Source organism: Oryzias melastigma, linkage group LG15 (assembly GCF_002922805.2).
Source record: "Oryzias melastigma strain HK-1 linkage group LG15, ASM292280v2, whole genome shotgun sequence".
Classification (NCBI taxonomy): domain Eukaryota; kingdom Metazoa; phylum Chordata; class Actinopteri; order Beloniformes; family Adrianichthyidae; genus Oryzias; species Oryzias melastigma.
The window spans coordinates 13,754,026-13,780,293 of record NC_050526.1 but is presented as its reverse complement, the minus strand read 5'-3'; the positions used below and the strand labels follow the sequence as shown (position 1 = coordinate 13,780,293).

The 26,268-nt window shown below is 38.1% G+C and overlaps 2 protein-coding genes across 5 annotated transcripts in view; one reads left to right on the top strand and one right to left on the bottom strand.

Moving 5' to 3' along the window:
* Positions 1-1,462: 1,462 nt before the first annotated feature.
* On the top strand, positions 1,463-17,848 carry edaradd (EDAR-associated death domain; the record flags this gene model as incomplete). The annotated part of the gene is given in 6 exon segments (XM_024297503.2): positions 1,463-1,507; positions 9,791-9,849; positions 10,254-10,296; positions 11,746-11,819; positions 16,151-16,199; positions 16,296-17,848. Coding segments are annotated over 6 exon segments (659 nt in total), but the record flags the coding sequence as incomplete, so codon positions are not given.
* Positions 17,849-19,687: 1,839 nt separating this feature from the next.
* Positions 19,688-26,268, bottom strand: part of si:ch211-125o16.4 (neuroblast differentiation-associated protein AHNAK) — a 13,699-nt gene continuing 7,118 nt past the window's right edge. For all 4 annotated transcript variants that reach the window (XM_024297500.2, XM_024297498.2, XM_024297501.2 and 1 more), the window contains exons 3-6: positions 25,628-25,698; positions 25,414-25,522; positions 25,146-25,321; positions 19,688-24,341 (exon numbers count right to left, since the gene is read on the bottom strand). In XM_024297500.2, the coding sequence (XP_024153268.1) occupies positions 20,031-24,341; positions 25,146-25,321; positions 25,414-25,522; positions 25,628-25,630 (4,599 nt within the window). In that variant the 5' untranslated portion in view covers positions 25,631-25,698 and the 3' untranslated portion in view covers positions 19,688-20,030. The remainder of the gene's footprint in view (positions 24,342-25,145; positions 25,322-25,413; positions 25,523-25,627; positions 25,699-26,268) is intronic.

Genomic DNA, 26,268 nt, shown 5'->3' with positions numbered 1-26,268 from the left:
ACCAGGTACAACGAGAGAACTGGTTTTACAATTTGGAAACAACACAAAAGCACAAATAAGCCAAGTTGAAGTGGCCCAATTGGTCAATTATTTTGGGCACATTTTATTTACACAGTGTTCCCTCGTTTATTGCAGGGGATATGTTCCAGAAAAAAACATACAATAGGTGATATCTGTGAGGTAGACGTTTTAAGGCTGTAGAACTCCTCACTACACACTTCATACACTTTTCTCATACAGACAAACACGTTCATACTATTTTCCCTCTCGTTAACGGATTATTGAATGAAAACAAAGAAAGTAAAATGTAAATGTGGCAAACTGGATGTATTCTGTACAAGAGACACACCATAGAGGAGATTGATTGATAGGTACAACAACCAATCAGGGAGTAGGACACAATGTGCTGTATAAAAACAAAAAAATGCATCCATAATTGTACTGATAAAGTCTTCAAGAGAGCGGGACTCTGAGAGGTCAGTTGTGATATATCAATGAAACACTGTAAAATACATTTAATTTATGATGACGGTTTTGTGGTTGTGTTTTTTTTTTTTTGACAAAAAGTGAAATATTAATCCAAAAAATTATTTTTAATGCAGCTTAAGTAGTTTTTACTACAAAAAACATAACCCACTTTTTTTTTTGCTTTGAGATTTTCTCGACATTTAGTCTCCTTTAGAAGTTATTGTGTTGTAGCTGACTGAGCCATATCTGTGGAAATCATTTGGTTCATAAACTTTGCACCGAATAGAAGGTTTTTCATATTTATTATTATTATTAAACCTTTATTTAACCAGGTAAGATATTAAAAACAAGTTCTTTTTTACAATAACGACAATATTTAACTTAATCTGTAACTCTACTACAGTCAACTGTAATCCCAATGGGATACAAGTGCAGGTAGCAATATCAGAGCCCTATACTTTGTATTGTCAGCGACTTCCTTTCAGCAGAAAGAGAACTGCATTTGTTTCTTGCTTTAGACAGGATAAGTAAAGCTGTTCATCCCCAGTCTCTTCTGTTCTGCTCTGTTGTTAACATCAGACTGCATCATTTCCTTTAAGTTTGACTTTAACCATGCAGCTTTTACTCAGTGAAACCACTTTCATACATGTGTGACTCTGGATAATAAACGTGTTTAGAAACACGGCAGGTTAATTTCTGTTTGCCTTAAATCCTGTTTGATCCATAAATACAATGTCATTCCCAAAACTATCAGTGAGCTGTAATTTACTGCAGTTCTCATGCGAGCCGTGTCTAAGTTTCAAATGGTCTCAAAGTGATTTCACTGCATTTCTCTGTGTAGTTTTTGGGCTTTAAAACAGATTGACAAATATTCTCAGTGGTACTGTCTTGTATGTTTAACTTTATATGCACAAGCGTTTGCACTAACGACCTGTAAAGCCACAGCTGCAGTCACACAGTGGTATTCACACCTATCCATTTGTATTTTTATCAGTGACAGATCTGAGCATTACAAGCAACAACAGCAACTTTACCACTGGTAAGATTGTCCTTATTTTCGCTTGTGGTGTGATGAAGGAGAACGTGATGGTGGATGTTGTGAGAGTGGTAGATGCAGAGGATAAGGGCTGGATGGAGGCTGATGATTTCACTGAAGGGAGGAGTTGAAAGGTAAAGAAGAAGAAGTAGTTATTGTTGAAGAGGTGCAGATGGAGCTCAGTTAAGCCTTTCTTTTGCTGTTTCAGGCTATTTCCCTTTCAGGCTTCTTCCAAGAAAGTCTAACTCCGACCATCATGTGATCGATTAGAAACGTGTTCTCAATGGTATTTTAGTTATGATTGTCATTTTAAGCCAAATTTTTTTGAAAAAGTATAGTTTTCTTTGACTGTTTCTGCAGAGCAGCAGTAGTTCTTTAGAAATTTGTAGGAACTGTAGGAAGCCCCGCCCTCTTTCTCCCTCCCGTTGCTGCGAGCTTTGAGCAGGAATCATTTGGCCTGCCCAGCATATTTTCTAAACCCCAAATAAGCTCTTTTCCATATGGCATTTTGCTGTCTGCTACTGACTCACAAGGATTCGAATAAATAAACACTCAAAAATGCACTTAGAAGCTTAATTTTATTTATATATGTCCTTCATTATAAGAGAAATTGCACAAGAACATGTTCTTTTTCATCAGAGTTGATATTCAATACAAAGATTCAGCCTGCACACAGTCGCATACTGAGAAATGCTAGCTGAGGCGCTTCTTTTTACCAACTTTTTTTTTTCTTTTTAATATAAAAAATTCTCTATCATCAAGACATTTTTTTATAAGTGAAATTCATGCAGGACAGTTGCTCTCAGTACTTTTAAGGTGCTTCAAACCAAAAAAGGAGAACCTTCATAATTTCCTGAGGTGACCAGAGAATCTCAAAACATTCTACAGATTTTGTGGCTTCAAGACTTTCACTTCCTGCTTTGTGTTTATGCATGACTGGGATTGGTCAGGTCCCTCTGAAGTGTCTTCATCGCCTCTTACTGAGCTCCTCAGTAAAAAGTAAAAAAAATAAATAAATAAAAAAGTCCATTCCATCATTGATCAGAGGTAGTGTAGGAGTGAAAGCTTTAAATATTTATGTAGTGTCAGTCATATGATGACTACAGTGTTCTGTTATACAAAGAAATAACAGAACAGCAGATGTCCTCAATGAAGCATTTCTATTGATTTTTGAATGGATATTAATTATTAACACTTCATTGTATAACATTATATTGTATCAAACTAGAATTGTGTTTATTCTATCTATTCAAACTCTGTGATGTGATGTTGGAGCCACTTTGAAAAGTTTTTCCACCGGGGAGCGTACAGACTTGACAGACTATGGATTTGTCATTCTGAGATTTTTTTTTTTATCTTGCTCACAATCTGACTTTCATGTTTTTGATGCAACAACTTTGTGTGTTAGCAACATTAGATGGGAATGTACCGCAAGAAAACACACAAACGGCCCCATCATTAGTCACCGTTGCTGTGAAAGATGCAATGTTCTTCCAGATTACATCTCGCACATGACATGTTTTGACTATGAGGACCTCCTGTGGGGCACAGTTTTTGGTTCTGCGTTGGTGTAATACTGTATAAATAGGTGCAAAGTTCAGGATTTATTTAGCCCTAGAAGGGTCTGTTTGAAATAACAGCTGAGTTAGAATGAGGATAAAAATGGACCTCGGTTATGTCTTAATTGTTCAAAAGTTGCATATGAGGCTGAGATCTGAGTGAAGGCGTCACTTATATGGGTGAAACTAAAGAAAGGTTTAAAAAGAATGTTGAAAAGAGTCTTTATTGGTTACAGTTGTTGTAGTGGAGGCTATTGTTGCCTCGTGAGTGTGCACTGGGGTGAATTTTTAGAAACCTTTGGTTTCATTTCAAACAGAACTTGCACTTGAATGGTGGCTTTCTGATTGGTAAAGATAACACTTGAATCACATGCTTTGGTGATAGCTAAAAATAGCTTCCAATGAGCCCATCATAAATCAACAGGTCTAAATTTTGTTGATGTTGATGGTAGTTATGCAACATTTTTTTATTAGTTATAATATTTCGGTTGACTGGTAAATGTTGTATACTTTTACAGAGCTTTATTACCTTCTTAAAAGGGCCAAATCGCTTTACAGTCACAGTCCCATTCACCCGTGCACACATTCACACACTGATGGTGGCTCCACTGCCAAACACTGGCGCCAACCATAGAGAGTACATAGAGAGAACTGGACTGATCATCCCCTCACGTTCCAAACAGGAAGTACCCACTGGTCCCAAAAAGTAATTCCTAGATTTTAATCAAGCAAATATGCAAATATTTTCAAGTCTTTGCATTGATATTGTCAACAATACCAGCAGATGTGGTTGTTGTAAGATGAATTTGGTATGATTTTTATTTTATTTGGTTGTATTACTTGTTCTTAAACCTTTAAACAGCAGGCTAATCCCGTGCTGCTCAGGAATACCCTCAGAGCCGCGCTAACCCACTAAAGTAACTTAGCTGGAGACAGCGCTGTGGCGTGGGTCAGGTATTGGCATGCCATTCGCCTCCATTCATGTGTGGAAACAGGCTCACGACAAAGCTCCGGCCCAGCATGCTGCTGAGAAACTGCTTGATCCTTTCATGGCAGACTTGGGTGGTCAAAATGGAGAAAAGACTGGTTCACCTGCATGGAATTATGGCCCCTAAGCAATGAATTGTGATGTGGTTTATATTTCATCTCTTGAACTTTATCCAGAGCATGCAGTTACATGCTCCTGCATTCCCAGGGAGGGAGAAACAATACTCAACTGATCTGGGGTTCGACTTACTTTTGATTACTCGCTGCTTGGCTCTAAGTCTTGAAATGTATTGCTCTATTTTTGAAGCACAAATGAAACTCAAGAGTGTATTTTTGGTGTAGAAAGAAAATTAACATCACAGAGCTTTCTTAGCTCAACTTATTTAAAAACAATATTTTCACTGGGGGACATCCATTTCATCCACACTAAGCTTGTGTAGAATTAAGAATAGCTTGACTAAATTTGCAGCAATAACTATTAGATGTATTAATCGCAGCAGCAGGTTTAATCATTAGCAGTGCATCTACTTATAGTTGCAACTGAATTGAACCTATTGTGGTGCAGTCTGAGGCTCCACTCACTAAAAACAATGAACATATGACCTCATATCATTCCGCAGCTGAGTTTTAGATAAGTCTAATCTGAATAATACAAGTTTAAAGGAACCTTCAAGGCGGTGAAACCATCAAATGGTACCAGAGATCAAACAGCGCCCCCTTCTCTCAGGGAAAAGTATAAAAAGTTTATTGGCTAAGCTAACTAAAGTGACCTGCCATCACTGCAAAAAAATAACTGTGAAAACAAAAAAGAAACTGTTAATAAAAGGAAATGCTGAAAATAACCAGAAACGCTGCTGTAAATAAAGAGAAATGATGTTGCAATGGCTGGATGACTCAGTGTAGGTCTGGCGTGCAGGAAACCTGGGTACCCTTCTTAGGAGTTGCAATGAAATTAAGTGAATGTTACTACGTACTTTTAATGTGTTGTTCCGTTAGGCCATGTAGGTTTAAATGTAAACTGGAGGATACCGGTTTATTGTTAACTTGGCTAACGCAGAGAAACCCAGTGAGCAGAAAGGCCACTGAGAGAAGACTTGAGTTCTGTAGCTTTACTACAATATGCAGGAAAACACAGTTCCATGTACCACCACCTACATTTTAAGTTTGAGAACTTATCTACTTTGCTTTTTTTATCTTTCCCTTTAGTTGTTTGCTAGGCTAACATCTTTAAGCAGAGTTTCTCATGAGGGGAAAAAAAAAACAATCTTGAAAAGGTTTATTGTTATTTTATTAAATGCCTTCCTTTTTTTACTCCCTCACCCTATATCTAAATTAGAGAAAAATTCTGGAATATTTTTGAATATTTTTATAGTTTGAGATCAAAAGAAATGAGCTTGTATACAAATCCACACCCAATTCATGCTGGACCCTCCCCTTAAATCAAGTATAATAAAATGTATAGCACACTTTCTTGAAACTTAGGGATACTTCATGGGTAATGAGTCATACGAAGGGCTACCATTTTGAAATAACACATTTTGCTTAGTTTGCCTTTAGCTATATATTATTAATAATGAATAATGATACTCTTCTTTGTGAAGAAACTGATTCTTCACCATAATTATCAACAATGACAAAAAGCTAAGACACAAATATCAATATTCAGAACTTAATTAATCTCAGTAATTGTTACGTTTTCAGATGATCACTTACGTTTCATGGGGAAAATTTCCCATTTTTACTATGATGTATTATGTTTATAAATTATGTAAAAGTAAAGAAAAATTAACTTACACATTTTTAAACAAATCTTGTCACACATTGAACTAATGACCAAATCTGCAGCATTTTTAATAAAATTAATGATCTTTGAACTGGACTAGGTCCGAGGTCACCTAAACTTATCTAAAGTTCATGTATCATGAACATATTTTTAAGTCTATGGAAATGTAAGTGTAATTTTAAAAAATAACAGAACAACATTGAATTTTGGATGCAGCTCAGAAGTGAGTTAAGCTATTTTTAGAATAGACCTGCAGGCACCTTGTGTGGTCCTTACGGGCTCCCTGGTGCCCACGGACACCAGGTTGGTGACCCCTGGTATAGCATTTATCTTTCATGGTCATAATCTTGACATTAAGCATTAAGTGTGTCTATTTTGGAGCTGGGAGTAAGAAAATTGTTCATTTTGTGTAAATATAAAGCTTCTTCTAACTCTAAAAGTGTGTTTCTGTGTGCAGTAGCATCTCATAACAACATTTATTGTCCTTAAAACAGTTGACAGATTTTTTTTTTTACAGGATTTAGATTTAATCTCTTTTGTTTAGCAGTGTAACAGTAGTGGGCATAATAACAATCTGTGTAGTACACCACTCTTTTTTGACACAATATGAGGATATTCTGAGCTCCCTCCTCTTTTTACTATGGTACCCAGGTGAGTAAGCTGGTCATATTCACTCATAGATAAGATCACAGTGGAAGCAAAGAGCGACTTGTCAACATTTCCTACTAGTGTGCGTGGGTCTACTGATGCTGCTGTGTGGAGAGGAGGGGAATTACCTTTTTTATTTTTTTTTTTTTTGCCCCATTCGATATTTTGCCTCTTGTCTCCCCCAGTTCCGTTTTCCATCAAAGAAAAAAGTTTACTTTCTAATATTAGCCTGATGCTGTCACTGTCTGAGGTTGTGGCTGACAAGTGCAAGCTGGAAAGTTAGCAGATATTAAACCCTCTTCCCTATACCAGTCAATTTAAGTTGTGATATTGAAGCAAAACTAAAATGTGTTTGAATTTCATAAATTGCAAATTAAACTGTATTTGTTGTGTCAAAAATAGCTAAGTTGAATTTGACATTGTGAACATGTTACTGTCCTTTCAATGAAGTCAGTGAAAGATGTTTGGTTTTGTTTTTTTGGTTCAGCAATCCTCTTATACTGTTATTCTTGATGACGTCCTTGATTATTCTAGACTAGAAGGGAAAATGGAAACGTGACAGATATGGTGATGCATTGTCTTCCAGACATGATAAATGTGTTTATTTCTGTAAAAAAAAAGTGTATTTCCAGGTCTTAACCGTCTGCTTACTTCAGACAGCCACAAGACAATAATGTGTGACTAATTTGGATCCAGACAAACCCTGACCTAAATGTGGTCTGAGTCAGTGACAATATCTTCTAAGGAAAAAAAGAACAGAGTCAGGTTTATTTGTTGTATGTCATAGATCAGGGGTGCAAAGTTGGAAATTCAGAGAAGGTACCTTCCCCTTTCCTGTATAAAATAGTACAGAATTGACATTACATTAATGAATACGCTGTAACCTTCTTATTGTAGCCTTACCTTATGAAACCTTAGTCTTACATTTGTCCACAAAGGCCCAAAGTATGTTTTACACACTATTCCCAGCCAGGATAGAAAAGAGGTCGGGAAGTGGAATGTTGTTTCTTTTAACCCTGTAAAGCCCACTACATCACAGAGTTGACAGAAAATTCAAACATTTATTTAATCCACAAAAAAAAAAAAAAAAAGTGAAACATAATTTTTGTATGAGGTCTCAATAATGTCATGATTGGGGGGGTTTGGTACATTTCTGCTAACTATGTTAGTATACAATGCAAAAATATTGACATGAGTGTTTAGGTTAAAAAAAGCACCTAATTTGCCAATTGTTTCTTATTTGATCCAGATATTTTCGACATAGTGAAACTGTATTATAAAGATTTAGTTGTCAACTAATTTTGCATTCTTTCAATACAGCAAATAGTCTTAAAAAAAAGATTATTATATTTATTCTCACTATAAAGTTTTGAAACTTAGCTAAACTTTTTCCCACCAAAGGTGTTTTTGAGAGTTCATGGAGGCAGCCATTTTGACATGAGCAGGAAGAGCCCTTCTACTGCCCCTAGAGGAATGAAGATGAACTACAGGGGACTAAGTTCTACATAATGGGTTTTTAAAGGAAAGTTTGGATCATGCTCATGAGATAGTGGTCTCAGATATGTGTATCAGATATGATACAAACAGTTATATAAATGTTGTCTTATATATGCTGTTTACATACTGTGATAGGAAATGGAGTGTCTGTATTCTTGCATGCTAGTTGGCGGTTTGCCCTGTATCTGGCCTTTTGTGGCTGGAGGTGAGAGGTTTTTTTTATCATGTGATGGGTGTTGAGTTCCTGCGTGGATATTAGAATATAAAATGGTTTCATAGCAGGAAAGTTCCAGTGACTCAGACAAGTCATCAACTTCAAGTTTTATTGGTATTTGTGTAATAATTATTTTACTTTACTGTATTAATGGTTTGATTTCACCAAAAGTAGTTTTTTATGATAAAAAAACATTTTTTTAAACATAATAATAAGCTCAAATCCTACATTTGAACAACTTTATTAGCTGCATCCTTGTAACATTAGACAGACAGAGCTCTGCTGAATATTCTGAATTGTTATTATGGTGTGTGGAAACAGCTGTTACAATAACTCCATATTTGGAGTCCTGGTTTTTGTATTTTAAATGCAGATTTCTTTAATTTTGAAGTTGAAGACTCTTCTTTTGTTTCCTCACTGGGTCTTTTCTGTGAAAATTAACTTTGCAAGTACATTTGTTTTATGTTAACTTTGCTAGCTCAAGGGCTTCAAATAGTAGCAGATTGATTTTCTACAAGAGACTGAGCGACTTGACGTGCATCAAGAATAAGTTGGATGTGGTGGGAAGAATCCAGTAGTTTTTCAAAATAAAACTTCCCTCAAATTCAGATTTAAAAAAAAACAGATACAATGTAGGTCATGTTTTCTCCACAACCTGATACCAACTATCTCACGGACCGATTCTGGGTTGGTTAACTCTGATCTATAGCATTTGAAAAGAGTAGGATAACACAATCCTAAGATAAGTAGTTTTAGGTTATATTTAACTACTTGAGACCTGGGAATTCCCTGTGTTTCAATGAGGTTATTTAAAAACAAATCATCTTTTTTGGTTCTAAAATAAACTTTGAGTCATGAATCTTTTTATACTTTTGTGCCAAAAAAATAACAACTCATTATGCTTTCTTTATGCAACATAACGTTAATACTTTGCCAGGATGCTCAATCTTCAGGTGACCTGAAGAAAGTGAGTCTTACCTGCCATCCATGCTTATTCTAAATTAGCTTAATAATCTCTAAAGATAAATGACGAGAATCTGTTTTTTTTAAATGAAAGCTACATGCAGGATCAGTTCATCTTGATGCTAGTTTCCTGCTTAGGTGAAGGTTTATTCCTTGTCATGTAACCCAAGAAAGGCCAGAGCAGGTCCTTATTCGAAGCCCTTTGGATAAGATGGCTTTCCAGTGACGTAGACTGACGAAGGCCCCGTCCAGGTATTTTCTGGAGCTGAAAAGCCGTCTTTGTGCTGCGGTTCTAACTCATCCATGAAAAACCTTTTGCTAAAAATATGCCTTCACGGACAAACAGCTCTGGATTTGTGAGCATGTTGTTTGTGCTGAACAGCATTTCCATTGTTTGGCTCCAGACTGGTGGACTTTTATTGAGCAGAAAAAAAACAAAAAGAGTAAAAGTGAAAATCTCTTCATCTGAAAATGAGCAATATTTTGTTTCCCACTTTACTGATCTGAACATTAGCAAGTTTGGTCTTGGCACCAGCATGTCCGTGTGGTTGAGACTGACATTTTCTATGAATGAATGGGCAGAGTTGAACTGTCGATCAATGATTGACTCTCTCCTTTCTTGTTGTTTGGAGCAGACAGAAGCAGCTCGGAGCCTGTGGAGGACACCGACACCACCAGTTTTGTGGCTGAGATTGTGAGAAAACTTTTTTTTTCATCCTTTCCTGCAGCTTTCTGTTTATTTAAAGGCTGTCTTGACTTGCTGTCTGTCCGGTTTGCTTTGTGATAATTTTTTTTAATTAAAAAGAGTCAGAGTCTTACAGTAATCTGCTGAGAAATGTACCATAACTGAGCACACAGGGCTGTGATTTCTAGTACCCAAGGGCTCATGGAAGAACAAGTTTCAGCAGGCACTTCTCTGTCTCAGCACACAACAGAGTGGTTTTGTTCATCAGTGGTGGAGCCACTCTTACGAAGAGACAGAACATAAAGCTTTTTAAAGAGGCTTCAACAAAGCAAACATGCCTGTCTTTCTCAGGTTTCTCCTCTGCTCTGTTCACATGTTACATTGTCATGTTTGTCTTTGTCTGTCTCCCACAGTCCTTGGAGGCCAATTACCCCGTCCAAGTCACCGATCCTCACGGTAAATAAAGAGCCCTGCTCTCCACAAACCACATGTGGGGGGTTTCGTTCAATATTCTTACTCTAAATCTGATTTAGTCATTAAAATAATTTGAAAATATTAAATATTCATCCTGTAATATCAACTGTATGTTCTAATTGTTTCTTTCTACCATATTTTTGGACAAAGTAACAAAATATGGGACCAAGAACTGTCATTTATTCTTGAAAGGCAAATTACAATAACGGAATAAATACGATAAGATACTGAATTTTTTGCTTCACATTGGTGCTAATGTAGCTTCATGAAACGTCGGAGGAATCTAGTATGTTAGAGCAACATGAAAACAATTATTCAGATAATTGTAGAATAAAGAACATGCTGACAAGTCAATTAAACTCTTTATATCCCTTTAAATCAATACAAGTTATGATATTTTCATCTTCTGAACAATTTCACCAAAGCTGGCTCTTCTTCTGCGTTGCTGTCAGTAGTAGATACTGATACACGCCTACAGAGCCCTCTAGTGGTTGTTAGAGGGGAAAAATGACCATATGAGCCAATTTTTTTTAAAATAATCATATAAGTTTATATAAGTAAGTTATCACATATGAGTATAAGTCGCACCCCAAGATAAAATGAAATGAAAACGATATGAAATGAATCATTACTTGTCATGTGCAGTATAAATACAGGTCAATAGTACAATAAAATGCTCCGGATGGGAAGCCGTTGAAGTCGTCCATTTGAGAGGTACCTGTACATACAATAGTAAGTAGTAAATAAAAATAGTACAATACGTAAAAAGTACTAGATAATAATTAAAAAGTGAAACTAAGTAATAAGTAAAAAAATATACAAAAAGGATAAAAGGTTAGAAGGATAAAAAGAGGAAAAAGAAGTGAGTAATAATCCAGGTACAATGCTAAAAGGCTAAAAACTTTGACTTGTGCTACCAAAAGTACTGTATAATCTTCTGATTTGCTTAGAAATTGATCTCCAGTTTTACTAAAAAAAATATTGGTTTTTATACTTAATAAGTGATACCAATTTTTGTAAATAAAACTGTAAAAGGAAACAGATCTTGGAAAAAAAAAGAAAACGAAGTCTGCATCTTTACAGATATACCCAATGAACACTTTGTTTTAGCCTTGAAGCCATATAATTATAACAGTTTTAGATGCACTTTCTGATGATTAATTATAGGATATTGAATTTTTTAATTGATGATTTTTACCCTTTTTTGACAGAACATCTTTCACGTTAAGGCCTGATTTTGCCTTAACTTGCCTTTTTCACAAAATCTTAAATTATTATCACATAAAACATGAAGACTACCAGCATAACTACTGATTTGCTGCTGTGAAATATATTTATTTTATCTCCTCGATTATGCTTGTTTCGGGCCAAATATTTGTATGTATTTTACATTAAACCAGAACAGGCTGAAAATGACTTTGTCTTCAGCAGATGCTGTAACTCTGCACCTGAGCTCCATGCCCTCCAGATACCTGAACCCCTCCCCAGAAAGCAGGATACGGCAGGTGAGTCAGTTCCCCACCGAGCCGCTAATGAGGACTGGGGGCCAAAACCACAAGCAGCGTGTGCCCACACAAGCCCGGGCTCATCATTTCCTGCACACAAACTGAAACCTGTGTAAACTTTTGTCAGGCAACAATCTGAAAGGATTTTTGAAAAATGGCAGACGGGCTTTTTGCTGTCTGTTAGCACTTTCTTTGATACTTAATCGCGAGTTCTGAAAGTGTTAAACTGCTTTTTTTAGAAGATGAGTGTCTAAAAACTGCTTTAGTTGATAATGTAATAACGTGCATAAGGAAATAGTTTATTTATGAAACTGGTTCACAACAAACATTGTTTCAAAGAGCTTCACTAATAGAAAAAAAGCATCCAGATGTATGAATTTCTGCTGTTATAATTCATTCCAGATCTTTCCAAGTTGGTTGAATTTGGAGTCAAATGACAGGTTGTAGGGAACACTTAGGGTGCATTCACACCTTCACGCCTGCCCCTCTTTCGCCGTTTGACGAATTTTCTGCTCTCCGTCTGCCTGAGCTTGACGCCGCGGCCGCATGTGGGAGGAGCTACCAGCCAGTGTTTTTAGGACGGTTGCTATAAGGAACAGTGCCTGTGGATTTCTTATTTAGAATGTATGGAAGACACAGATGATTATTAAGAGATCAGGTTTATTTGTTGTGTAGAGTTCATTGACTGTATAAATAGGAGCTGGACTGAGCAACCCCTGTCTCCATGTTTGGGCTTATGTAATTATTAAAATATTTTCCAGTACTGGGGGCTTCTATCTCACTCCAGGGGCTGTGTCTGTATGACAGCCGCTTCCACAGTGTTTCTGTGTCTCTGTGGCTGAGCTCGAAGGCTCACTGTCTAGTATTAACTCGAGAGGGAAAAAGTAAAATTGTAGGACTTTTTTTGCTTTAATGTCTCTAAGAAGCCCTAGCCTGCAGCCTCCGCACCCTGCAGCGGCTCTCTGTCGGCATATTGAGCGAGTGAGCTCCGCCAAGGGGGCGAAAGCTGGCGATCTGTCCAGAGTGTATCCCGCCTTCGCCCTAAAGGATGAGCTCTGAAACCCCGCGGCTCCAGCAGGTTAAGGAAATAGATGGAAGTTCAGGACAAAACCACTTGCATTGATCAAGTAACTGAGAACATCACATGCCCGAAGATGAATTCTTGATTGGCGGACGTGATGCAGCGACCTGTCAAACTGTACAAAATATCTGGCAGCAGCTCAAATCGCGTTGCTCAAATCACGCCGCAGGACTTCAGAATACGTCCATTCACTTCTCTACCATTGACTTAACATTAAAACTGGCTGCCTCCGCCATGCCAGTCGTGTTCAGTGTAAATGCACCTTTATAGGCGTAAAGTAGGTGACATGAAGGCTTGTTATACAGATTTTTCTTCTTTTTTTTGTTACCAAAAATGTATTAAGTTGTACAGTACCATATTTTCCACATTACAAGGCGCACTGGATTCTAATGCGCAGCGTTAGTGAATGATCTATATTTGAAATGAGTGTGTGTTGTATATAAGGCACACCAAACTATAGGGCACATTAAGCCAGACAAAAGAGTCAGACTTTATTAATAGTTTTCACAGTGACTCTAGAACTTGTTTGCAACATGCTAGACGTTCACGTTAGCGTTTTCACAATACCGGTAACTCCCTACCTTGTTTACAACATGTAGAAAAACAGACCGATACCACTAAAACAAATGTTATTGTGACAACGCTAACTCCCAACCTTGTTCGTAATATGTTTAATAAAAAATAGTCTGACATTGCTACATGTTAGCTGCATTAGCATTTTCACAATAACACAACCAAACATGTTGACAGAGCGCCGTGTACCTCTCAAAATTGCTTTGAAGACACCTGTAAGCACAACCAGAATTAATCTTTATCTAGGTCATAAGGCACACTTTTTGTAAAATACTGAGGCTGTTAATGGCGGTATGTACTGCATAATATTACTTTAAATGCACATCAGATAAGAATAGCAGGAAACAGGAAAGAACCGCGAGTTTATGAATTCAAAGAATTCATAAAATAACAAGATCATCTGCATATCTCCTCTTAAAGGTGATAGTTGTGTAATAATTCTTCAGTTTTCCCTCAGCTTGAGTACTGCCAGTCAAACAGCCAGTTCCCATCATCATCTTGACGCATGTCTGGCACAGACGATCCACCTGTGATTACTCTTTAATTTGAGCGGCGAGTGTACAGGATGTGGTTTCGCTTTCCTCTGCAGCTGTGAGCTCTGTGATAACAGAGGGAACATCAATGACTCTTAGCAGCTTTCTCTAAAGTAGTCTGGCTGTGTTTAAGCAAACGCTTTGGGAAAGGGTTGTTAGCTGAAACTGAAGAAGAGACTAAAACCCTAACAGTCTTCTTGAAACGTCCATGTCAGAGGCCTCCTGTGAGGTTTATGTTGAGACATGTTCTGCTATCGCCCACATAAGTATGGAGGCTCAGCTAAAGTAGCATTAAAAGTAGTGCTGTCATTCGATTTATTTTTATGTGCGATTAATTAATCATGACCTGTAATTATCTATTTTAATCTAACCTAATAATTGCTGGGAAAAGCCTCAATTGAGGTATTGTGATGAAGTAAGACTCAGTTAATTTTTTTTATCATGACAGACTTACGACCTTTACTTTTACACCTCTAAGGGCGATTATTTTCAAGCTCAGTTAAAAAGAAGAACAAAACATCAGGTCCAGAGTTCCTTAATTTTACACATAAAAAGTAGCAAATCTTTTCTGAGCAATCAAAAATATTAACCAAAAAATGTTTATTAATATTATCATTTACACATTATTCTTTAATTTTGCCGTCATATGCAGTGAACCCCCCACATACCCCATTAATTTATGACAACGCGACCTCGTTGGGCTTTACACCTTCCATGATTTATAATAACTGTGGCATTATTTTGAGCTAATTCTTTTTAGAACGACAAACTCGGACATCGACAACGTCACATCAGCAAAAAATAATGTGCTAATTTGTCTGTAATTAATTAATCGTGATTATCGCGATAATTTGACACCGCTAATAAAAAAAAAACATTTAAAACAATTTAACCCTTTAATACCGGAGCTCCAGTGTTTATGTTTTTGATTTAATGTAACTTTTTAACCGTTAGCACGATCAACGTAATTCCAGTAGATTCTGAAGGAGAAAACGGCTTGACGAGTTAAAAAGTTACAGTATTTTAAGGATTTGTGTTTAAGCGTCACTGACGATGCCTCCAGTGTTAAAGGGTGAAGGTGTTCAAGTTCTGCAATTTGTTGCTCTTTAAATCTGTCTTACAAAAATAATATCTGCATATTTTTTGCCCCGTTTTGATTTTGCAGCACTGATCATAAGTTTTTCTTAAACTTAGAAGTACTTGGAAGTTTTTCAAAAGATTTTTTGGGAATTTTTCAAATTCATATAAAAAAAAAAAACAACGTCATCGATTTATCACCTATTTTATTTCCACTAAAAATTCTGTCATTCTTGAAAGACAGGGGCCCTCCCTTTTTCTGTCTTCTTTGAATTTGTGGTCTTCCACTATGCTTCCTCTGTTTTCAGTTGCTGTGCAAAACTAACTTCCTGTTGAGCGTATATTAGCAACAGCGTGAGGGGAATTAATTTCAGTAAAAAAATTAGAGTTTTAACAAACTGTATTAGGATTATTTTTAAAATCCAATGCATCAACAATTGATAATTCTCATCAAAACTGACGAAGACCAATCATCTCTGCAGCCCTGTTAGTTTTCTGGACAAGGGAGACAAACTGTTGTATCACTTCTCAAAAAATGCCTGAAACTGTAGAACATAACAGTAGATAAAACTTTATTAATCCCATATTAGATATTTTTTTATTCATAAAAGTAAAAAAATGCTTAATGCTGCAAATCTAGGAGATGAGTTGACATATTTTACTAATTTACACTAATAACAAATAATATTGCTACTTTAAAGGAGGAACGATCAAGTGTTTTAATTGTCAAAATGTGAAGAAAGTGTTCCTGTTGTATTTTGTTTGCTTTATGTACATATTTGACAAAAAAACAATACAAATTATGTGAAGTACAATCTAATTCCTCTTTCAGATCTTTACATAACATTTGATAAAGTAAACTTTATTTTTTTCACCTCACGACATTTTTCAATAATGGATATAAATGTGGAGCTCATGTTCAAACCACTGGTTTCTGAGCAACTGCTGCAAAAAATGATCAATCATAATATTTCTATTCCATTTCATTTTACTCTTACATTCCTACATAGATATAAAATAGAATTGTGCAGTTCATGAAATTAAATGGCCTGTGTATCTGCTTGCAGCCAGTTGAAGATTTAGAGGACTGCACGTGCCCAACATCTACTTCTCCAGGTAAATCTGCTCTTCTCATGAAAGGAGATGTATTATAGATCAATACAACTTTTTAACTGCTGTGATTTTGAGCTAACATTCAAATTTTGACCTCAGACTGCCCCAAAGAACTGCAGATGTTGAGCAGTCCCTGTGAAAAATGCTGCTACCCGGCTCCGCCTCCCAAGATCAGCGACCTCATGAACGACAAAGACCTGCTGGACATCCTGCGACTGAAACTGGACCCAAACCACTGCACCATAAAAAACTGGAAGAACTTTGCGAGTCGTTGGGGGATGAGCTATGACGAACTGACCCTGCTGGAGCACAGGACCCAGGGCTCGTTGTCGCACAGCCCGACCCAGGAGTTCCTGCTGCGCTACAACCAGAAGACGGTCACCGAGCTCACAGAACTGTGCCGCATCTACCAGCGCATTGACGTGCTGCGACTGCTGCAGAGCTGGATCGAAAAGGACTGGCCTTCACGGTGGCAGCAGACTCATTAACCCCTAAATATTTATCCAGTCTCTTATTTTTCTGGGGGGGTGGGGGGGTGGTAGTCCTAAAGAGACGTGGAGGTAAAAAAAATTTGCACCGGTGGGCACCACTTGGTATCAAGTGCGCATCTTTCTAGTACCGTACATGAGCATTTTGTTTGGGCAGAACCAGTACTTACTTTTATTACTTCTATGTCCCTTTAGGGCACCCGTAGTTTTTCTTTGGGATTGATTGATTGTTTGTTTTCTTGGATCCGCTCTAAATTCTTTTGAGATTTTTTTTAGTACAAATCACTGGAAAACTGGAATCTTTGTGTAGAAAGTGTCAAATACTGCTGACCTCATTGTGTTTCTTTCATTCGCTGTTGTTGATTATAGTGAAAAGATGGACGCCACATTCTTCACGGCTTCATTTGCCCACTTCTTTTTCACAAAAAAGGTCCAACTGACAAGGTGTCAGTGCACACCTTGACCTCAATAGCAAATAATCCCAACACCCACTGAAAATCGTCTTTTTAACGTGTTCTTGTGGCATTTTTCTCACAATGGAGGACATATTGAGCCTAAAGTTGCATTTCTGAGTGTTACAGTTTGAAAAAGCTTGTAGAAGTCCAAGAAAATGACAGTTTTTTTATGGCTAAAAACAGCATAAATGTAATTAAAAGACTACTGGGAATGCTTTACAATAGAGCCAGTTATGATCTAAGGGGGACTTAAAGTGCAAAAAATTGTATCATTGTGAAACTTAAAGGGTTGGAATCAGTTGGTCACCACGATGATGGAGATGGTAAAGACTGATGGAACAGCAGAGTTGATGGGTGGATAGACCTCATGAACATCTGTTTGTGAGTCTACAGTGCTCCTTACTGTGATGTAAAACCTGGTGACGACCCGTTTAAACTTACCTTATGGCTTTGCCTCGAGCAGGACTTCCTGATACACACAAATATGGTAACATTTACATTTATTCTTGAAAAACCTTTCTATGAGGCATTTATGAGCTGTGTTAACTTAGATCATAAAAGTCAAATAAAGAAGGATTTCCTGTTAAGTGTTTTGTTTTGTAAAAGTTCTAGAAAAAACAACAAAAAAACATTACCGGAAGGAAGTGGCTTTGTCAAAGTCTACTGTCTACCATAAAAACATGAAGCTGGTGTCATCTCTGTGTCAGTATGAACCCTAGAGTTTTATATCTTTAGCTAACTTGTGAGATTACTCCGTTTATGGTTCTGAGTGGAAAATAATCCCCCAGCTCTTGAAAACTCACTTGACTTTTCCAAGAAACTTTGTCACCAAATTACTCAATTTCTGTGAGCAGCAAAACCTGAATGTTAATAAAGCAAAAATACCCTCATTTAAGAAAAAAATTGTGTCATTACCTGTCTTGCATGGAAAAAGATCTTATCAAGAATTTTTGAAGACTATTTTTCTTATTTCTTTCCCCTTTTAAAGAAAATCTGCCAAAGGGATAAGAATGTTTGATTTATTTTATGAGCCTGTCTTTTAGGTGTTTTATTTTACTTGAAAGTAAAAATGTGACGACAGTATGTACATTAATATTTTTGAAATCCTAAAACACACTTAAGAAGAGAGGTAAATTCACAGTTTATATATCAGATTACTCGCACTCTCATTTTCCTCATATTCCAACTACTTGCTTGTGGTCACTCTGCCATCCGCACGCCTTTGTTGTCTTTTCCTTGCAATTATTGACTCCTTTCGCTCGCCATACTCAGGTGAGAAATGACAACAAACACGCTCAAAAAGGTCCAAAGTGCGGCTGTAGATGCAGACAGCGCGTGCTGTCTCAGGTGTAGTAAAAACATGTTTTCTTGTAAGCGAGTAACACTAGTAACCCGTCCAAACACCAGATTCCAGCAGACAGGTGTGCAGCATTTGACCGTCCTAGTGAGTCTGCTGGCGGTGCTGGGTGTGTATGATGGTGGTACATGATCACCATCAGCAGTGTACAAAAAAAAAGATATATTAACAGGCTGAACATTAATATTGATGCTCAATAATAATAAATGATCAGACATAGAATATAAAATCCTTTGATAGTTTTAATTTAGTGTTGGAAAGGACATAAGATTAAGATTGTGTTTTAATTTGTTCTTAAATAGTTTTTGTGTACATAGTTTGTTAAACGTCTTCTCCCTCCTCGTTTTTATCGATAAAAGAAGTATCAAAGTTTTAACAATACCCACCCCTAGTCACATGTGCTCAGTGTGAACCGGCTTTCATCTGTGAACAGCACAAGGCACCAGTGGCGAATTTGACAACCTTAGTGCTCTCTAGCAAATTCCAAACATCTTGTAAGGTGTTGAGGTACAAGCACATCTATCCGTGGACGTCAGACCCTCGCACCACCCTCATGGAGTCATAAGTGCACATTTGTGGCCTGCTAGAGGGAATTCTGCAGGGCTGTGGTAGAATTCCTCCCGTTTCTCTTTGTACAAAGGAGGAGCTAGTGGTTGTTGCTCTCCTACGGCCTCCTCCACATCTCCTGATGCACTGGCCTGTCTCCTGGTAGCACCTCCATGCTCTGGACACTACAGACACGGCAAACCTTACAACAGCTCACATTGATGTGCCATCCTAGATGAGTTGCACTATCTGGCTCACTTTCGTGGGTTGTAGACGCCGTCTACTGATGCTGGAGTGACAACGCTGCTGATATTCAAGTCATCAAAACATCAGCCAGAAAGCATGAGAACAGAAGTTGTCTTTTGTCGCCGCTTGCAGAACCACTCCTTAATTGGAGGTGTATTGCTGATCGCCTGTTATTCCCACCAGTTTCTATTCCACTGGCACATGTTAAATTTTGTTTCATAATTCTACAGTTTTATTACACAGAAGTGGGATTGACTTGAGGTAACAAATTGTTTGGATGTGACCTTTATTTTTTGTTTTTAAACAGTGTATTTGATAGTTGCTAATAGCCAACAGTACATAACATTTACAGTTTATTTGATGTACATATCTTTATACAAGGAAACAGCCACAAAGATGTCAGAATTAAACTGATTTATTGAATAATTTCACAAATGTTCACTCTTACAATTTACTTATTAAAATGTTAAAAGAAAGGCATTGTACTAAGGGAGCTTATTTCTTATCATATCCGTATATTTCATAAGTAAAATCAGCAATTGCTTAGAAAAGAAGCTTGTATAAATAACAGGATTATTCACATAGCCTATAAAAAAAAGTTGTCCATTCAGCAGTTATTACACTATCTGGATACTGCAGATGATCAGTAGCTAACTTCACTTGGACAAAGATGTGGACTTGGTCTAATTACATCTATGTACAGCGTTACAGGACTCAAGTTTTTCTGCGCCACCATCACTCATCAGTTGTCATCTGAATCTTTTACATTAAGGCCAAGCATGTTTGAGAGGCCCAGCTCGAACTTTTCTGGTAAAATTTCTGGAGCTGTTAGATTCAGGCTAGATTCTGGTTTTTCCACTTTGAAAGTAGCTCCTCTCACCAGAGGGGCATCCTTTGTCTCTGTTGAAGCTTTAATGTCAAGACTTGGGGCGGTAATATTCAGATCAGCATCGGTTTTCCCATCGCTTGGTGATGCATTGCGTTTCTCCTTTGACGATTTCAGCATGTCCATGACGCTAATATTTTCTCCAGGTTTTGCTGTTGCATTAATTATTGGCAGTTTAACGCCTTTGCTGACAACATATTCCTTTTCATCTGCGTCAGCTTTAAATAGGGTCGATTGAAACATTTCTCCAATGGAACCAATGGTATTTTTTGGCAACTTGTGAGGTCTGAACATTGGAATCTCAGCATTTGAATCCTCAGTTTCAAGGTGTGCATCTTCCTTTCCAAGGTCTGCACTGGCATCAACTTCTGGAGATTTTGATTTTGAACCAAAAAGGTTCAACTTTGAAAGGCTGAAAAGGGGTGTTTTTGATTTCTCAACACTGACATCTACATTTGGAACTTCTGTGTCCACCTTGGCTCCCTCCAACTTTGGTGCGCTCAACTCAAGTGCAGGATCAGAAGTGTTAGGAGTTTCTATACTGACCTTGGGTGCTTCCAGTTTAGCATCGCCTGATGCAAGGACACTGGGAATTGAAAGATCAATATATGGATGGTTGAAATGAGGCAGTTTAAAGTCCCCGAGAGTAGCATCTACTTCAACCTCTGGCTCTTTCAAATGTGCATCAGGTCCTTTAATGTCGGCTTTGGGCAGACTAATGTCGGCATTTGGAGATTTCACTGTGACATCAGGAGCTTTCAGTTCCTTTTTCGGCATTTTAGCATCTATGCTTGGTGCTGAGAGATTCCCAGAAATGTCCGGTGAAGACACGTCGAGATTGGGTGCTTTCAGGTTAAGGTCGGCACTTTTGAGATCCAAGGCAGGTGTGCTCAGAGTCGGACCTCCTTTGAGATCAGCACCCACATTTAGGTCTGGCTGACTGACTTCTCCTTTGATTTGTGGAGGTGAAAAGTTCAAGTTTGGAGTTGTGAAACTCACATCAGGTGCTGTAAAGTTTGCTTCAGGGAGCTTTGCATCAGCTCTAGGCAGGGACAAGTCAAGATCAGGTGTTGTGATATTGGCATTAACTTCTGGCGCTGTCACCTTTGGTCCAGAGCCACCAAACTTTGGTAAATTTATTTTAGGAAGCTTGATTTTTCCCATATCAGCTTCAGGGGCTTTAATGTCAACCTTAGGGCCGTTAAGGTCAGCTTTTGGTGGGGTAACATCAATATCTGAAGCTTTCATTTTGGGGGCAGACAGAGAGAGGTCTGGGGCTTTTAGATCTACATTTGGTGCATTTATATCTGCTTTGGGTAGGTCCACTTTGGCATTCACATCAGGACAGGTTATACTTGCTTCTGGAAGTTTTGCATTCACATCAGCAAGAGACAGGTCAAGATCAGGAGTTGTGACATTGGCATCAACTTCTGGTGCCTTCACCCTTGGTCCAGAGCCACCAAACTTTGGAAATTTGAATTTTGGAAACTTGGTTTTTCCAGTTTCAACTTCAGGAGCTTTAACGTCAACATCAGGGCCTTTAAGGTCAATGTCTGGAGCACTAACATTCCCTTTTATTTTTGGAGCAGTAAGGGAGACATCAGGGGTTTTCAAGTCCACTTTAGGTGCATTTATATCTGCTTTGGGTAGGTCCACTTTGGCATTCACATCAGGACCGGTTATACTTGCTTCTGGAAGTTCTGCAGTCACATCACCAAGGGACAGGTCAAGATCAGGTGTTGTGATATTGGCATCGACTTCTGGTCCCTTCACCTTTGGTCCAGAGCCACCAAACTTTGGTAATTTGAATTTTGAAAACTTGGTTTTTCCAGTTTCAACTTCAGGAGCTTTAACGTCAACATCAGGGCCTTTAAGGTCAATATCTGGAGCACCAACATCACCTTTTATTTTTGGAGCAGTAAGGGAGACATCAGGGGTTTTCAAGTCCACTTTGGGTGCATTTATATCTGCTTTGGGTAGGTCCACTTTGGCATTCACATCAGGACCGGTTATACTTGCTTCTGGAAGTTTTGCATTCACATCAGCTCTAGGCAGGGACAGGTCAAAATCAGGTGTTGCGATATTGGCATCAACTTCTGGTGCTGTCACCTTTGGTCCAGAGCCACCAATCTTTGGAAATTTTAATTTAGGAAACTTGATTTTTCCAGTTTCAACTTCAGGTGCCTGAATGTCAACATCAGGGCCTTTGAGGTCAGCTTTTGGTAGGGCAACGTCAATATCTGAAGAAGCTTTAATTTTGGGGCCAGACAAAGAGAGGTCTGGGGTTTTTAGATCCACATTTGGTGCATTTATGTCTGCTTTTGGCAAGTCAACATTGGCACTAATTTCTGGTGCTGTTGCATCAACATCCAGGTCAGGAGCACTAATTTTTTTACTCTTCAATTTTGGAAATCTAAATTTGGGTGACTTGATTTTAGCATCAGGGGGCTCAATGTTTACATCTGGACCTTTAAGGTCCACATCTGGACTTTTGATGTCAGCATTCGGCATATTCATTTTGACGTTTGGAACCTCAACTTCACCTTTAACTTTTGGTGCAGAAAGATTTACATCTGGTGCTTTCAAGTCCACATCAGGTCCTTGGACGTCCACATCAGGAACTTTCACATCTGCATCAATGTCAAGTTTGGGGCCTTTAAGTGTGCCAGTCTTGGGTTTCTTTAAAGTAAACCATTTCAGTTTACCAGAAGGAGCCTCCACATCAACTTTTGGTGCACCAATTTCAGCCTCTGGTATTTTGACATCAACATCAGGAACGTTTACTTCTCCTTCAATTTTTGGGCCTGACAGGTCAACGTCTGGTGCGGTCAAATTTGGATCCACTTCAACTTTTGGTCCATGCAGTTTGGGTTTTTTCCACTTTGTATGAGGCCAGTTTATTTTTCCAGAGGGGCCATTAACCTCAAGATCAGGTCCATTAACATCCAAATCAGGAGTCTTGAGCTCAGCATTAGGTAGATTCAGCTCAGCGTTGGGCAACTCAACATCACCTTCCACCTTTGGAGCTGTGAGGTTTAGCTCTGGTGCATCAAGATCTCCATTCACATCAAAGCTTCCTTTTGGGCTATGAAGTTTTGGCTTCTTCCATTTCAAATGAGGCCAGTTGATTTTCCCAGAAGGAGCTTCTGCATTGATATTGGGGGCTTCCAACTCCAAATCAGCACCTTTGATTTCTGCATTTGGCAAGGTAATGTCGGCATCTGGAGTGTTGATTTTACCTTCTACTTTTGGGACAGAAACATCAACATTTGGTGCATTGACATCCGCGTCCATGTGAAGATCAGGAGTGGAGCCGTGGAGCTTTGGTTTCTTCCATTTCAAATGGGGCCAGTTGATTTTGCCAGATGGAGACTCTACATCGAGATTGGGGGTTTGAAGATCTACATCTGGCCCTTTGATGTCAGCTTTTGGCAAGTTAATGTCAACATCTGGTGCACCTAGTTCCCCGTTTACCTTTGGTCCAGAAAGACTGACATCAGGTGCTGAAAGGTCAGCATTAATGTCACAGTCTGGTCCTTTAACCTTCTGAGTTTTCCATTTCAAATGTGGCCAATTAATTTTTCCTCCGGGTGTTTTCATGTCAGCATTTGGGGCTTCTACATTTACATTAGGACCTGTCACATCAACCTTTGGCCCATTCAGATTCAAATCAGGACTTTTGACGTCCACATCTGGAGCAGACATGTTGAGATTTGGTGTTTTTACATTTGCACTGACGGTAGGGAGATCTAGATTAGTGTTCAAGTCTGCTTCTGGCAGGTCAAACTGAGGGAGATCGAACTTTGGCATTTTAAATTGTGGGGCCTTGGCGTTTATGGCTTCTGTCTGTAAATTTGGCGCTTTAACATTGAGTGCTGCTTTTGGTGCATTTATTTTGGGAGCATTGACACTGACGCTGGGTGCACTGAGATTACCTCCTAGATCTGCTTTTAGATCTGGCCCCTTTAGGTCTGCAGAGGGAACAGTGACTGAAGCGCCACCATCAGCAGATGGGGTTTTCAGGCTGAGGTTTGGAAGGGCTCCATTGAAAGTGGGGACATTTAATTCACCCCCAGTCCCACCATTCAGCTTTCCTGTTAGGCCATCAAGAGACAAATTTGGTGCTTTAGCTGATGTGTCAAGTGAAAGATCCTTATCAAGCAACACCTGTAACACATCAACAAGGAGAAAAAGAAATTGGTTAACATTTTTACAGTTAATATCTTACTGGACTGCAACAGATTGTATTAACAGAAAAGCCTTAAAAAATACATCAGTTAAATGTTTAAACACAGCTACCCAGTCATTTGAATGGTTGTGTCCAAGCTTTTGACTTTTTTGTACGATACATGTAAATACAATCCAATATTTTTTTGTATTAATCACAAGTGCCACCTTTTTTTATATTATGCATTTACCTGCCCCTTAAACCTGCTTTACATGCCTCTCATTAAAACTAAACTGAGAAAACATTGAGACCAGTTTTAGAAAGCTAAATAGACTGAGGAAAAAGAAAACATGCATTACATTATTTTTTAAGTAAGTGACAAATGTTGCAAGACTTTCTAAAAATGTCTTTGCTGATAAAGTTGATTTTACCTTTCTTAACACTATTGGAAAGTAATGTTCCCAACATCAGCATTGAAACTAAAACCCACATGGCATTTGTACAGTAAAAACTATAAATCTTCAGCTGCTTTGTGCAGAAATATAAATTCTGAGATGTTCAAGCAAAGACTGAACTTGTTCAATCTCCCAAGATCTGCTTCACATCAGTAATATCCAAATCCACCATCCTGCTCGTTTGAACATCAGCTTGACCAGGCTTGGAAAAAAATTTCAACTATGGTGCACCTTCCAATGAACATAATCCGCAACGATTTTCAAAACAAGACAAAAATATTACAAATATTGCATTTTACTCTCAGCTTTCCGTTTAAACTCCATTATAACTTGAAGTGAAACACTTACCCCAGCAGAGTTTTTCAGACCCAACCCCAATGCACCCAGGTCAGCAGAGGCACTCAAGTCCTTGTTGGTCAGAACCTTGATGTTGCTTTCATAGGGCTTGAGGACCTTCAGGATCTTGTGCACATCGTCTTCAGCAAGGTCTTTGAGGTTTATAGTGGCAGCAACAATTTTATTTTCTGAAACATAAGGAAAATAGATTAAGCTTTTTTATGTTCCAGCAAGAGAAGTTCATAATTTTTCATAGACACATAAAAAATACATAATCTACCTGCTTGCAAGTCAGCTTTTGCAGCAAGATTTCCTTCTGCATTTCCTTTAGCAGAGATTTCCGGCCCGGAGCCGTCCACAGTGACTCCAAATAGTTTGCTTTCTCCACTCTTTAAATGGAAAATTGACATGTTTGCGAAAAGTTTTTAAATCAAAAGAAGCCCACACAATAATCTTTAAACTACTGCTGTGTTTGCTGGTTGTGTCACACCTACCATTGTTTATGCCCACATATCAATATGCTTTAATGGAATAAAGCATGGAAATTCCACAGGAGAAAGGCCACCTGTAACAAAAAAAAAAAAAAAAAAAAAAGCAAAGTTAGAGGCAGGGGCGGACCTACCATTAGGCAAAGGCAAATAATTGCCTGGGGAACCCCCAACAACTTATCCAACTGTGCCATAAAAATCCTAAATCACTGAAATGAAATACGAGTGCTCATATGGAAGTGTTTCATCCTCCCCCAGCCCTTCTGCAGCAATAAGATATTCCGTCAAAATATTCAGTGAAACAAAAACACACTGATAAGAGGAAGTGATGCAATGTGGAAAAAGAAAAGGTCAAAGAGAAAGTAAGAAACTGGTTCTTAAAGTGCAGAAGGGACAAAACTGGAAAAAGAACCATAAAATTATGAGAAAATTGTCAAAAATTTCACAAGAGTAAAGTCGTAAAATTAATAGAAAAAACAAAATTAAAACTAAATAGTAGTAAAATGAGGAAAAAAGCTAAAATTTCACACCTGTAATTGTGATGCTAAAAATCAATTTTACGAGAATATATTTGTAAAATTACACCAAAAAAAGTAAATTTTACAGGAATAAAGTCGTAAATATGAGAAAAAAGTTACAACAGAAAA